Raw genomic sequence first — 15,632 nt, 5'->3', positions numbered from 1 at the left:
AATTAAAGTGCAAGGAGCTAATGTGGACCACGGACACAGGACCCTAGAGGTTACTGGAATTAGTATCAACGTAAAACCAGTTTATGACCTGCAGGGGGCAGCAGCGTATCTGTTCTACCTCTGACCTACTGGTTCAAAGAAGAAGAGTGACAGGATGGACACAAACTGAAGGGTTTCAAGAGTTAAGTTTATTGTACCGTTAAGGTCTGGCATACCTGTACAGTTAGTTTACAAACACGCAATCTCACTGAATTAAACCAAGCGACTGGACTATCCGAATGGCGGCTGTGAGCGCAATGCGCAGAATCAATGGGATCTGCTTTCATGCTGTGCGTGAAACGAGAGGAATAAACGCACCAAGGCTGCTTCAGTGTAGATCCATCAGAATCAGCGTGAGTTGAAATGATTTGAACGTCTTCGTACGGAGATCCACATAGTTTCGGATGTTAACTTGGAAATCCTAGAGGTTATTTAAGGTGGTCTGAATGTGGCCTGGTAGGCTGCAGGAGACAATAAAAATAAGTATGTCTACACCAACTGGTGCAGATTATATGGAAGTAAATCTAACGTTTAGCAAAGTTCATGAGGTAAAAATTAGAATGAAACATTTTGAACACGCTTGACCTGTTAAATTATCGCGATACCTGAGTGTTAGCAGGTTATGCTAACAGATTCGGAAGCATACAATTTTCTTTTTTGTCTCTCTAAACTATTGCAGACAATCACAGTTACATGTTCACGGATGGATACCACATTGTTGTGTTAACGTTATGCGTTTTTTGTTTTGTGTCTGACGATCTTTGCCAGCTGGCTAAAGTTTAGGTTAGCTTGTTTCCAATTGGTCGAGTGAAGGGGCGTAAGGGATAAACCAGTCGGGCCACAAGTTTGTTTAATACACCTCCTACAGGTCATAATCATACAACAGCATCATGAGATGAATACAGCTCATAGTGCTGTCGAAAATTGCACCACTAAAGTAAACAAAGACGGCTTAGTTATAAAAGGTTTATAATTTTGAAATGCACTTTTACACTTTAGGATTGCTTGGCGGTACAGTTTGTAACATTGATGTCTAGGAGGTCACAAATTCCATGACCTGCATGTTTGCAACACCCCCACCCCCGTGCATGCGTGAGCTTCCTCGTAGACTAAAAACACGCATGTCAGGTTGAAAACTGTCCCTAGGCGTTTGAACGGTTCTGTGTGTCCCTGCACTAGAGACCTTTATCAGTTGTATTCAAATGCAGTGCAGTAATTGTCCAGCAGCATGCTCACACATACTTGTTTAAAGATGTGGAACACTGAGAAAAAATACTTAAAACTTATTTCTGATTATAATCAGTCACTCTTGAGTTTTTCATGCAGGCTGAACATGAAAACAATCTCCTACACCTATCTCCTGCATTAGCTTTTGCTAGAAAATACACAGTGAAAATCTAGGATTAGAAAATCCTGACAGATCTACATCACACTGTCACTGAACGTTCCTGAACCCACCTATCTTGACTCACGACAGGGAAGGCTGTAGATGGTTTAGCGCCCAGGAAACCGCAGAGAACGACTTGGCAAGTAGAAGCTAACGTTAGCATTAGAAACTCCCCCACACAGCAGAACTCCTTTAGGCTAAAGCTTGGTTTATGCTTGACGCGTCCGCGAGGTCCGCGCTGTGAAATTGCGTCATTTTAACAACCACGGCCCAAAATTTCCGCAACGCGCACCTATGAAAAAATTCTAACCATGCGGACGGTCGGACGTGGAAAAACATGGCGGACTGGCAAGAACTAGTATGGCAGAGGTTCGTAAATACAGACATTTGTATGATTCAGCTCTCAGAGATCACCTTGATCAACGTGTTGTTAATAAATCTTGGAGAGAAATAGCTTGCACTGTCGGAAAAGACGAGGACGCTGTTAAAAATGCTGGAATGCCATGTTGTAAACAACAGTAATTTCTACTATGGTTTAGTGTTGGATGCATGCCGTAGAGCTTCATGCTGCCCCGTTCAGTTTGGGAGAATATTGGCTCACCGCAGAGACAAGCCGCGTGAACCATAAACGCTGCGAGTTGTGAAGCGCGTTCCATCCGCGAGCCGCATCACCAAGCGGAAAGTGAATGCGTCAAGCATAAACCAAGCTTTAAGGTATTTGTGGAGATAAAACATCCACATTGCAAGTCAGTGGTAGAGTCATGTTGCTGTTATCCAACCCGAGGCAGGATGTTCCAATACAAGGAAAAAAGATTCCAAATCCTGCGCTCTGAAGCTCAGCTGGGATGTGGCTCACTTCTAGTTCCTGAAAATGGCACACCGCTGTTTTTCCCCCCAGAATATGACATACAAGGTATTCATTCCTACTAGAGACCACTACAGATGTATTGATTAAACAAGTGTTCAATACCTTTAAATCTGGATGGTGACTTTTCTTGCACTTGACAAAATTTGTGAAGGACACGTCTAAGCAGGAAGCACAACCGCTACAGAATATAACCTCTAAACTGTAAGTTAAAATAACATTATTATGATTGTACGATTGTATGTCTGTGTTCTTTATGCTGTTATTTCTGGTCATTCGGTATATTAAATGGGACAGCAGTAGCAAGACACCCACCTTGCCTGCTGGTAGTGGTCAGAGGGACTGGTGGTATCAGTGTTTGGCAGGATTCGCCTCTGTCAGCGCTCGCCAGGGCAGCTGTTGCTACGTTGTAGCTCCTCATCACCAACGTGTGAATGGATGAATAACTGATTGTCTTGTAAAGTGCCTTGGGGGTTGTAGAACCCTAAGAAGGCGCTATACAAATACAGGCTATTTACCATCTTCCTAGAAACTCAAATTTTCTATTATTATCCATTCTTTTATTTGATAAAGGTTACAATAGTAGCCTACTGCCTTTGTGTATTTACCTGTATTATTTAAGTGTATGTGCTGCCTTAACGAGTGAATTTTCCCTCTGTGGGATCCTTAAAGTCTATTCTGTTCTAACTTAACCACACCTTAAGTCTTTCACCTACTGATTTAGCCTAACCACAAACTAAAGCCTTTAGGGACCAATTCTTCTTTCACCTCACAAAACCATCTATTCAAATAGATGCAATTTTAGTAGGTCATGTTTGTTTTACCCTCAACATACATGTGGAAAATTTAAATGGTCAAATGATTTGTTAACAAGGCACTCCCTCACCAGCCTGCAGCACCTGTGCTCTTGAAATTGGCCAAGTATTATTTATTTAAGATACGCTTCATAAATGTCCAGAACTTGTTGATATTTTGCGTTCAAATATTTTACCCTGTAGATTAGGGCTGGGCGATATGTGTTTATCAATATCACGATATATCGTGGATATTGATAAATGGACAATATTGATATCGATAAATGGACGATTACTACAGGTATGCGCAGAAACAAAAGTTGTCCACTAGATGGGGCTTTTATGTGACTCAAAGTGGTACAGCTTCTTAAAGGGACATGAATGTTTCCAACCTACACACCTCTTTTCATTTTTTTATTATCAAATTTATTGACATGAGAATAATTATTTTTGATAAGAGTCAGAAATTTTGATAACGATACATTTTTTATTTATTGCCGAGCGCTACTCTAGATAAAGGTTATAGCTCAAACTTTAATAAACCTATCATTTCAATTCAGTTTATTTATATAGCGCCAAATCACAAGAGTCACCTCAAAGCACTTTGTAAACATTCCAATTGAACCTACAAATCAGTGTACTGAGCTCAGTTCATTATGGCAATTAGGTAACATTTTTATATCCACGGAAACCCAGCAGAAGACATCGAGTCACTAGCTTATTGTGTCAGTTACTTTACAGCAATCCCCAAACTAAGCAAGCAGCGACAATGGAAAGGAAAACTCCCCTTTAACAGGAAGAAACCTCCAAAAGAAGCTGGCTCAGTGTGAGCAGCCGTCTGCCACAACTCACTGGGGGTTTGAGAAGATGGAGCACACACTCTTATTTCATTATATTCCCTCTCTGTGGTGTGATGTCACGAGGAAATGTCCATTTATAGCTGCTGATTTGTTGGTGAGTCTTGTTTTTAAAATCTTTGTTAACTTCCAGGCGGCGCACCAGCAGCAGACTTTCGACTCGTCGCTGGAAAAGCCTCAGTTCCCCGGCGCCTCGGCCGAGTTCGTGGACCAGCTTGACTTCATCCAGCCCAATGTGATCTCTGGGATCCCGGTGTACCGGGTCATGGATAGGCTGGGGAAAATAATCAATCCTTCTCAAGACCCTCAGGTACTCTTTTCTGCCTCCGTTCTGGATCGTTAAAATCACACATGTTCTCCCGACAGGCTAAAAAAGTATGTTTGTGTTTTTTCAGCTGTCCAAAGAGACGGTTCTAAATTTTTATCAGAAGATGACGCTTCTGAACACGATGGATCGGATTCTGTACGAGTCTCAGAGACAGGTGTGTTTTTTTTTTTTATGAAAGGTGAATGAAGTGTATTTTTTTTTAATGAAGTGGTATTTTGTTTTGGTTGCAGGGCCGAATATCCTTCTACATGACTAATTATGGTGAGGAGGGGACACACATTGGCAGTGCTGCAGCTCTGGAGCCCAGTGATTTGGTTTTTGGTCAATATAGAGAAGCAGGCAAGTGGTTCTAACGTTGTCTCCGAGTTTTCTGGAGTGGTCCTTTTCTCACTCAAAGTGTAAAACGGCTAAAATAGAAAGTAATCATTACTTCTTTTACTTGTCAGTCAGCAATTTGTTAAACACATTTTTGTATTTTCTATTGTGACGCTATGCAAAGCATTGAGTTGTTGCCTCCAGTTGGTCGAACAGCTGATGCAAATTGGTTGCTACTTTTTTTTCATTTATGTAAGCAAATCAGACACATTTTCAGGATTTCTTAAGAAGAAAAGAAAAAAAATCACATTTGGTAAATCTGCTGCAAACAGTTACTGATGCATCAAATCTAAATGGCCTGTATTTGATATAGCGCCTTCTAGAGTCCTGGAACCCCCCAAGGCACGTTACAACACAATCAGTCATTCACCCATTCACACACACATTCACACACTGGTGGGGATGAGCTACGATGTAGCCACAGCTGCCCTGGGGCGCACTGACAGAGGCGAGGCTGCCGAGCACTGGCGCCACCGGTGCCTCCGACCACCACCAGCAGGCAACGTGGGTTAAGTGTTTTGCCTAAGGACACAACGACAGCGACGGACTGAGTGGGGCTCAAACCTGCAACCTTCTGATTACGGGGCAAGCTCTTAACTCCTGTGCCACCGTCGCCCATGAAACATTTTATGAAGGTCCTTGAGTTCGGTGATAATTTCCGCGTTGCTCAAACAGGAGTTCTGATGTACCGTGGTTTCCCCCTGGACCTCTTCATGGCCCAGTGCTACGCCAACGCTGACGACCTGGGAAAGGGCCGGCAGATGCCCGTCCACTATGGCTGCAAAGATCTAAATTTTGTCACCATCTCCTCCCCTCTGGCCACGCAGATTCCTCAAGGTGAGCTTGCAGCCTTTAGTCGTTCTCACTTCCTCAGTGCAAACTTTGCTCTTCTTCACATTTGCGTCCCTTTTCAGCGGTTGGAGCTGCGTATGCAATCAAGAGAGAGAACATGAATCGGGCCGTGATCTGTTATTTCGGAGAGGGAGCAGCGAGTGAGGGGGACGCTCACGCTGGATTCAACTTCTCGGCGACCCTCGAGTGTCCGCTGATTTTCTTCTGCCGCAACAACGGCTACGCCATTTCCACCCCAACCAATGAGCAGTACAGAGGAGATGGCATTGGTAAGCCCGCTTTGGTTCTCTTCTCCGATTTAAAGGCTTTTTTTTTTAAACTATTCTTATTGTCATTTGGTTTTAAGTTATGAATAATGAACGCCCTGTAAAATACTCAGTAAAATCCTGTTATTTTGTCTACCAGCTGCTCGTGGGCCAGGTTACGGGATGCTCTCCATTCGTGTTGACGGTAACGATGTGTTTGCGGTGTACAACGCTACAAAGGAAGCGCGTCGCAGAGCTGTGGCTGAAAATCAGCCTTTTCTTATTGAGGCGATGACCTACAGGTCGGTATGAACTATAGACTTTGTTTTTTCTCCAGACCAGGTCTAGTTGTGTGTTTTGTTTTGATTTCTCCATTGTTGCAAAATTCAATTCAAGTTTTTTCAATTCAAGTTTATTTATATAGCGCCAAATCACTACAACAGTCGTCTCAAGGCACTTCAAATAATAAACATTCCAATACAAGTCAATTCATTAAGCCAATCAGAAAAAAGTTTCCTATATAAGTAACCCAGCAAATTGCATCGAGTCACTGACTAGTGTCCACTAGTGGCAGTGACTTTACAGCAATCCTCACACTAAGCAAGCATGCAGCGACAGTGGAGAGGAAGGCTCCCTTTTAACAGGAAAAAACCTGCAGAGCATCCTGGCTCAGTATAAGCAGCCATCCACCACGACTCACTGGGGATCGAGAAGACAGAGCAGACACAGACACACACACACACACGCACACACCAAATAATGTTTCTATGGTTACATTGTAATTTCTTAGTAAATATTCTATTTGGTGAGAGATAAACTTTATTTATTGTTTTTATCCTATTGAATCTATAATTAAACGGGTAAACTAGTAGTAGCACATTAAATGTCAAGGAAAGTCAAATGTTATTATCAGGAGAGGGAGAATGTTTTAAGTGTTTAGCAACAGTGTTCAAGATGATGGCCCCCTCCATGAGGCTACCACAGCTAAGCAGAACATCATTGTAGCTCCTTCTGGGGAGAAAAACACTTAGAGAAAAAATAAAGTTAACAGCTGAAATTGCAGGAAATACAGTTAAAGAGCAGATTGTAGAAGAAAGTTGTAAAGTGTGGAAAGTGGTCAGTGTATCCTACAGCAGTCTAAGCCTATAGCAGCATAACTACAGAGATAACTCTGGATGACCTAGCCTTTTAGATGTAGGCGTGTTGGAGGCAGGTCAAGGGAGAGTCATCTTTACCGACTGTACACTCCACCTCCTACTCCCCCACTTGTCCAGATTTGGGCTAACATCAGATTTTAACCATAGGCCCTATCAAATAAAAATGTTTTAAGCCTAGTCTTAAAAGTTGACAAGCTGTCTGCCTCACGGACTAAAGCTGGGAGTTGGTTCCACAGGAGAGGAGCCTGATAACTAAAAGATCTCTCTCCCATCCTATTTTTAGATATTCTGGAAACCACCAGTAAACCTGCAGTCTGAGAGCGAATTGCTTGGTTAGGAACATATGGAACAATCAGGTCACTGATGTATGATGGAGCTTGATTATTAAGAGCTTTATATGTGAGAAGGAGGATCTTAAAATCTATTCTGAATTTAACAGGCAGCCAATGTAGGGAAGCTAAGACAGGAGAGATATGATCTCTTTTTTAAATTCTCATCAGAACTCTAGCTGTAGCATTTTGGACAAGCTGAAGACTTTTAACTACATTCTGTGGACTTCCCGAGAGTAATGAGTTACGGTAATCCAGTCTTGATGTAATAAATGCATGAACTAGTTTTTCAGCATCACTCCTGGGAAGGATACATCTAATCTTAGCAATATTCCGAAGGTGGGAAAAGGAAATCCTACAAACCTGTTTAACTTGGGATTTGAATGGCATGTCCTGGGCAAAGATAACGCCAAGGTTTCTTACTTTGTTCTCTGAGACTAATTTAATGCCATTTAGGTCAGGTGATTGACTAAGCAATTTCCGTTTCTGAATTTCAGGTCCAAAGATGAGAACTTCAGTCTTGTCTTGATTTAAAAGCAAAATGTTTTGAGTCATCCAATTTTTTATGTCTTCAAGACAAGCCTGTAATCTAACTAGCCGATTAGGTTAATTAGGGTCAATGGATAGATATAACTGAGTATCGTCAGCATAACAGTGGAAGTTCATCCCATGCTGTCTAATGATTTTACCAATTGGGAGCATATATATAGTAAAAAGAATTGGTCCAAGCACTGAACCCTGTGGTACTCCACAAGTAACCCTGGAGTATGAAGAAGATTTGTCATGTATGTTTACAAAATTATATCTATCAGACAGGTAAGATTTAAACCAGCCTAGCGCTGTTCCTTTGATCCCTACAACATGTTCAAGCCTTTCTAAAAGAACATTGTGATCAACTGTGTCAAAGGCAGCACTGAGATCTAACAAGACTAGAACAGACACAAGATTCTTATCTGAGGCCATGAGAATATCATTTGTAACTCTCACTAATGCAGTTTCAGTGCTGTGATACTCTCTAAAACCAGACTGAAATTCCTCAAACAGAGCATTAGTGTTTAAATGCTCACATACTTGGATGGCCACTATTTTCTCCAGGACTTTGGATAAAAATGGAAGGTTAGATATTGGTCTATAATTCATTGGGTCATCTGGATCCAGAGAAGGCTTCTTAAGTGAAGGTTTGATTACAGCAACCTTAAAATCTTGTGGTACATACCCATTTACTAAGGATAGATTGATTATATCTAGAATGGGGGCAGTAACCAAAGGAAATGCTTCTTTAAATAATTTGGTTGGGATTGGATCCAAAATGCAAGTTGAAGGTTTAGATGAAGCTAATATTTTTGATAACTCTGAAAGCTCAACTGGAGCAAAACGGTTCAAACACAGATGAGGTTCTACAGTTACCTCTGATGCTGCCTCACTTACTGAGGAAGAAGAAATCGCATTAGGGAGGCTGCTAATGATTTTGTTTCTAATAGAATTAATTTTACTTGTGAAAAATCCCATGAAGTCATTGCTGCTGAGGGCTAAGGGAATAGATAGTTCAGAGCTATGATTCTGTGTAAGTTTGGCAACTGTACTGAAAAGAAATTTAGGATTATTCTTATTCTCTTCAATTAGCGATGAAAAATAAGCAGTTCTAGCTTGTTGAAGCTTATTTTTATAAAGCACAAGACTATTTCTCCAGGATAGGTAGGCCTCCTCATGGTGTAGAGCGCCATGTTCTCTCCAATTTTCTAGAGTTTTGTTTTACAGTTCGTAAATGAGAAGTAAACCAGGGAGCCAACTTCCTGTCCCTAATTACCTTCTTTTTTAAAGGGGCAACATCATCTAATGCCACACGTAAAGAGGAAGTAACATGAACTAAAGCATCAATTTGTGAAGGGCTAGAAAGAAAAATATTGCCCTCTGCTATGTTCCTCTGAGATGCTGAAGATGGTAAAGATGGAACAGTTGATTTAAAAGATGCAACAGCATTGTCAGATAGAGACAGACTATAGTGAAATTTACTTTCATGTCTCGAGAACTCAGTTATAAAAAACTCAAAGGTTATCAAAAAGTGGTCTGAGAGGACTGGATTATGTATCATTTTTTCCTGACACTCTATGCCATAAGTCAGCACAAGGTCTAATGTATGATGGCAGGAGTGGGTGGAGCTATGTATTCTTTGGGTAAAACCAATTGAGTCTTAAGATATTACTAAAGGCTACATTGAGGCTATCATTTTCAATGTCCACATGAATGTTAAAATCCCCCACTACAATGGCCTTATCAGTATTTAGCAACAAATCAGATAAAGAGTATTAGAGCTCAAGGGACATTTCCAACATCACTGAAATTGCTACAGGCACCTAGCAACAAAGGAATGAAGTAAATACGAACAGGAAGGAATGTTCTGTGAGCAAGAAAAACCTGTTGGGAACAACAGGTGTTCGAAATAAAGTGAACTCAAGTCACAGCTGCATTCGGTCTGCTGGTAAAACCAGCAGACAAACTTTTTTTCAGTGCCTTTCTAGAATTAATCCAATGCTATCCCAAAAAATCCTTGAGACAGTCAGATCTGCACACGCGCTTCCCAGGCTTGATTACTGCAAGTCTCTGTATGTTGGTTGACTACATCAACATCATTGAGGCTGCAGATTGTTCTTATCTTTCCATTGTTTACTATCCTTGGTTTTTACATTGTTTAGCCTCTTGCTGGTTCGCGATTTGATTTGTATCTAGCTGTATTTACATTTTAGCTTTCTGATTAACATTAACCTACGCCTTGGTTTCAAGTGGGAAGGTGCTCTATAAATAAGTGAATGAATAAAGAAAGTTTGACTTATGATCCGAATGACTGAAGTTATAGAAAAATGTTTATGTTGACTGAATTAGAAAACAGACCAGTGGTTCCCAAAGTTGATGTAGGATTCCTACAGTGGGTCACCGAGCACTTCACAGAAGGTCTTGATTTCCAGAAATCCAAATAAAATGCAAGTAATTTCTAGCATAATTCTTATGAAAACTCAATCACAAATCGATGTGAGCGGAATCGTTTTCTTTATGCTTTGAATTATTTAGCTTTTGAAGCATGTCCAGTCAAGGCAGATATCTGTGGTACACTTCTAATTGCTGGAGCTGAAAAGTGGAAACACTTCACTAGACTACCAATTTTAGCAGGTATTTAGTGCAAATATCAAAAGAACCATATGAGATGGTTGAAACCAATAGATTTAGCATTCACCCACAATCAGATTCATGACCTGGATAGGTTCTGTGTTTTACAATGAAGAGCCAATATAAAGAGTAAGGATGCTTTAGCATTTAAAGAGAAAGTTACAAAACTTTAAGTATTTGTACTTGGCACCTTTGGTGTTTATTTTGTAAATGTATATAATCAGTTTTTGTTGAATACCTCAGAAAAGCAGCTGCAGGGGTTGAAATCTGTAATTCCTAAATAGGATTCATGAAATCTGGATAAAAGTTTGACTGAAATATAAAACCAGGTGTAGAGAAAATAAAATCCTTTTTCTTCCACCAGGCTGAAGGCTGAGCCAACTTAACTTGGGAGCGTTTGCCCCACGGCAGAGGCTGAATTTTGTGCTTTTTGTTTACCGCTATAAATGTTTACTTTACACCCTTGGGGCTGGCTTTTGTCCAGCATGGCTTTAACGTGCAACTAAATATAAATAATATAGAAAAGTGTTAAATCAAACAGGGCTTTAAACATTTGTGGTAAACACATTTCCGTCTGTCTCAGAATTGGACACCACAGCACGAGCGACGACAGCTCTGCTTACCGCTCTGTGGACGAGGTCAACTACTGGGACAAGCAGGACCACCCCATCTCCAGGCTGAGGCACTACATGACAGCCCGGGACTGGTGGAGTGAGGACGACGAGCGGAGCTGGAGGAAGCAATCCCGCAAGACTGTGATGGAGGCGTTCGAGAAGGCCGAGAAGCGCTTGAAGCCCAACGTGGAGCTGCTGTTCACAGACGTGTACAATGAGATGACACCCAGCTTGAACAAGCAGAGAGAAGCCCTGTGGAAACATGTGCAGCAATACAAGGAGCACTACCCTCTAGACCTGTATGAGAAGTAACACCCCAGCATTGCCGGAGCGGGTGAGGTTAGCTAGGAGACTGCTGCTGCACCCCCATACAGGATTTACCGTGTCACCTTATTCTGCAAACAAGCTAAAAAAAAATTTAAAATTATAACCATTTTCTTTGATACTTGCCTTAGGTTTAAAGTGAAAGATACATCCACCATTACGAATTTCTTAGAGGATCCTCAGCAGGTTTGAATAAATTAAAATGAACATGCAAAGCAATAGGAACAGGAGATTTAACCCAGTCTGTCCTTTCTGCATCTGCTCCAAAACCATCTTGAAAAGTACGAATTGCAGTTTTAGACACAATTATATTCCCAGATGTTCTTAGAAACCCAGATCTGAAAGTCTGTAAAACATGGTTTGTTGAAAAAATAAAACTTTAGAACATGTCACAGAAACAGTTTATTTAAACAGAACATTTAATAAATATTTGACCTTTTTTGGGAGACATTTCAAATCTAAACTCAGGCGTCAAGTCAAAACTTTGATGTTTCCAAGTATTCACCCATATGGACCAGAAATGGCTTTAGTCTCTGCAGGTAGTGTTTGCCACCTCATCCAGTTTAACAGGTTAAAAGTGGATTGTTGATTCCTTTCCACATCTTTAGAATCTGTGGTGGTAATCGCTGATGAATCAGAAGGTTACCTTTGTGCACACACACATTCTCACGGTCTTGCTGCCGGACATCAAAAGTCTGGAATCCTCCGTGCCTCACTGGGGAGATTCCTAGAGCCTTCATGAGCATCCCCATGTAGACGTCGTCAATGGGAAAGAAGGGGACCACTTGAGCAACTGAATACAAAGAGTGCAGCAGGGATCCGGAGAAGAGAAATCCGCCACCTCCGGCATAAGCAGGATACGGGCCATTGTAGAAGCTTGGAGGAATGTAGTATTTGCTTCTCTTGTCCCGGAGAGGACTCGCAGAGTTTATGATATGTCCAACATACAGCTGGGATGCTTTAGAGGCATCTAGAGACTGAAGGTAGTTGATCAGTCCTGGTGTGTTGACGAACACATCGTCATCCCCACTGAAAACGAAAGAGACAGAGGGGCAGTTTTTCACCGTCCAGAGCAAGAAGGTGTTCATTTTAAGAGTCAGGTTCAGCAGGGACTCGTCAAAGTCCCACTGCAGTAGGTCTCCAAAGTGACTGGCTTCAAACGACAGCAGGGTGCTGAGGTCAGGCTCGTCCGACGACGTGCTGCCCAGGAAGAACACCAAACGCACTCTCATCCCGAACCGGTACACCGTCTCTCGGCCCCATGCCTCCCGGACTGCCTGCCTCCTCTCAAAGTTTCTGGGGGACGACTTGATGGCAAAAAGCAAAGTCTGGTTGTCTCCACCTATACCCTGGCACTTGTCGGGCTGATCAATCAGGACTGGAGGAAGCCTGCAGTTCATGCCCTGCACAAACCGCTGAAACACAGCTGGGTATACACTAAAGTCATGGACATTGAGTTGCAGGAGTTTTTTATTCTCCTCCCTGCAGGTCAGCCAGCTGAGCTTCCTCTTCATGGGATTTTCACCGTTTGCCAGACTCTTCAGGGCCGAGTACAGCAGGCGGTTCCAGTATGCTCCGTCCTGAGGGATGATCTTTTTCAGTTCGTTAGACACCATCACAGTCTGGAGAAGGGAGGGCATCGTTGTGAATTCCTCCATCTTGGTGACATTTCTTACAGCACTGACCACTTTGGTCTTCTCCAGCTGAATGGTGAAATAGAAGATAAAGAACGAAGTGGCAAGAACCATCATACCAAAGGTTCTAATACGAATCATTGGCCCGTTGTTGTAAAAAGTCGTTCTAGAAATACATCTTTCAGGAGTGACGTTTGACCCGTTGTCAGATTACAGCCGGTGGCAGGAGGTCAGTCTTCCTGGAGGCTCCTGTTGATGGGGAAAGAGCAGATTTTTACTATTCAAAAACATAACAGTCAAACGAACAGATGTGTCAGGAAGTTGTGTTTCATAAAATAAAAAACAGGTTTGAACTGAACTCAAGAGGAACTGGTTTAATATTTAAACAGAAAAAACTAGCTAGTCATTTTACATGAGAAAGTTCATATAAATAAAACTACATAGTCTTGATTCACGTTTTTGTTGCGTCATTTGTCCAAATGATACCATCTTTATTTTCCTTGATGCTTCTCGTAAGGAAAAAAAAGTACTAAAGAGCAGAATGCGGTAAAAGCGTTTTATAAAAATATAATCTGATGCATTTGTTTTTTTAGGCATCAGAATCAGTTTTAAATCAGTTTAAGTTTAAACAAAAAGGATTTGTCTGAAAAACTGCAGAAGGTTCACTCAACTAAATTATGCACAAGCCACTTAACCTTCAGGCTCAAAATAAGTTTTGATAGGATGAACCACCAAGTCCTTCAGGAGTACTTTGGAGTTAAAAGAGGCTCATGAAATATGTGTGGAGTAACCAGTTAGGTAGGTTTAACATTGCAAATCTGCAACGCCTGCCCCCAGAGGGTTAAAATAGTTGCATGTAGATTTTTATTCTTGAGTGCAGAATATCATGGGAGTCTCAAAAGTTTTGTGTACAGATTTTCAATGTGCTGGATTTGGTTTAATGTGAACTACTTCTGCTAAAGGTTAAATACAGGCAAGGTGGTTCCCATTTCCAACATTACTTCACTGACCCACCATCTACTCTAGTCAGTAAATTTTATTTATATAGCACTTATCACAGACAGAATCACAAAGTGCTTCACATAGATCAAAATTAAAAAAGTCATAAAATCATAAATAGATCATAAAATTAAGATGCTCTCAAAACAGAATTAGATTAACATCTCTAGATAGAGATCCATTTCTTTCTCCATCTAGATATATATTAACCAAGCTTTACATTTTGGGTCGATCTAGCTTTATACAAAAACTGTTACATTTTTCCAGTTTTATTTTAAATTCAGCTTGATTCTTGTGTTAATCTCTGCCCTGAAATAGATTATTAAATAATCTTTACAACAATCTTTACAACATTTGAGTTTTAGCATCATTTAAATATTTTACTCATAAACATACCGAAGCTTGTGGTACCAGGTTGTGGACAGATAAAAACACATTAGACCTAAAATTAGTCGCACCTGGATATAGTTCAGATTTGGAGCATTTTCTGTTTTCTACCTGATTTCTGACAATAGGTCAAAACAAACTTAAAAAACTAAACGAAAGAACGAATTATATAGACTACATTTATGCCTTAATTGTTTTAAAACACAAGCTTAATTATTTTGGGTATGTTTGTGTAGCCTCACATTTGACAGTCGAGCTCGTAAAAAAAATAAAGGCCTAAAAATTCAAATATAACCTTAAACATTTCCCTAACAAAACGCGTGAGACACCTTTAGCCGTCAGAGAGGTTTAAGATGGGCCATAAAATCGATTAATAGTGTAAAATGATACTCACGGGTCCGAATAAGCCGCTGCTGTCGGATCCGGTTCCTCCTGGGAGTGCGGCTTTCTCACCTCATATTTCCTCGAACGCTAATAGCGTAACGATGTGACAACATTCAGGTGAGATCTGGTTTATAAACAGGTGTTGAAAGCCCCGCCCACAATTAAACCGGTTTATTCAGACAGGAAACGTTACAAATCATCCAATTAACCGATCAGTCATCAGCACAGCGTTTCACATCAGTTTAGATCTGGTGTTTTTTTTTCTTTAGACAATTCAGACCTTTTAAAATGAGCTTTCTGCGTTATAAATATTTTTACCTGCCTTTGTAACAACCTAAGTTCGGAGAAACAGATTTTGCTCCAAATAGAAGCAAACAAGATTTTATTTAAATTCTATATCATTTGGTAATTTACAGGAAAACTTCAGTAGCAGCAGTGCTTCTTGTACAAAATGCCCATTTGTGGCCAGAATAATCATATATTCCAAAAAATAATCAAATCAAAGCCGTGTTAGTTTATAAAACAATTTCCTGTAAATTGCTTTAAAATTGGACTTATTTTTAGATGTGAAGTCAGTTTTAAAAAGTCATGGATAACACAGAAACCCACTAAAGAAGTCTAAACCACCCCTGCTGTATTTTTTCAGACCACATGAGTTTTATCAGCCTGTTATACATGAAACAGAAAACAGTACAAAAAAAATAAAACTTCTGCATTTGAGTCCTTATTCATTCCAAACCATGCAAACAATGACCAAAAACATGCCTTTGTTTTATTCTCTGGAATAAAAGCATTTTAAATCGAGGTGAAATCCGATGCAAGTGAATTTTTTAAGTTGGGAGTCAAATCTTGCCATTCACATCCTGAGAGCAGTTTAAGGCAGAGAGGGTGTTAGCTGTG

General features: G+C 40.7%; 2 protein-coding genes across 2 annotated transcripts; one reads left to right on the top strand and one right to left on the bottom strand.

Moving 5' to 3' along the window:
• The first annotated feature begins 101 nt into the window (after positions 1–101).
• bckdha (branched chain keto acid dehydrogenase E1 subunit alpha) lies at positions 102–11,717 on the top strand. Its single transcript, XM_015951252.3, has 8 exons — positions 102–392; positions 4,076–4,252; positions 4,338–4,424; positions 4,501–4,609; positions 5,321–5,482; positions 5,560–5,766; positions 5,903–6,044; positions 10,974–11,717. The coding sequence occupies exons 1-8, from the start codon at positions 279–281 to the stop codon at positions 11,314–11,316; spliced, it is 1,341 nt and encodes a 446-aa protein (XP_015806738.1). The 5' UTR covers positions 102–278; the 3' UTR covers positions 11,317–11,717.
• Positions 11,718–14,850, bottom strand: b3gnt2l (UDP-GlcNAc:betaGal beta-1,3-N-acetylglucosaminyltransferase 2, like). Its single transcript, XM_015951253.3, has 2 exons — positions 14,743–14,850; positions 11,718–13,211 (listed from the first exon to the last, which is right to left on the bottom strand). Exon 2 carries the CDS (start codon positions 13,101–13,103, stop codon positions 11,892–11,894), a length of 1,212 nt encoding a protein of 403 aa, XP_015806739.1. The 5' UTR covers positions 13,104–13,211; positions 14,743–14,850; the 3' UTR covers positions 11,718–11,891.
• Between the last annotated feature and the right edge of the window lie 782 nt (positions 14,851–15,632).

This window comes from Nothobranchius furzeri, chromosome 13 (assembly GCF_043380555.1).
Source record: "Nothobranchius furzeri strain GRZ-AD chromosome 13, NfurGRZ-RIMD1, whole genome shotgun sequence".
Lineage (NCBI taxonomy): Eukaryota > Metazoa > Chordata > Actinopteri > Cyprinodontiformes > Nothobranchiidae > Nothobranchius > Nothobranchius furzeri.
This window is presented reverse-complemented; position numbering and strand designations above follow the sequence as displayed.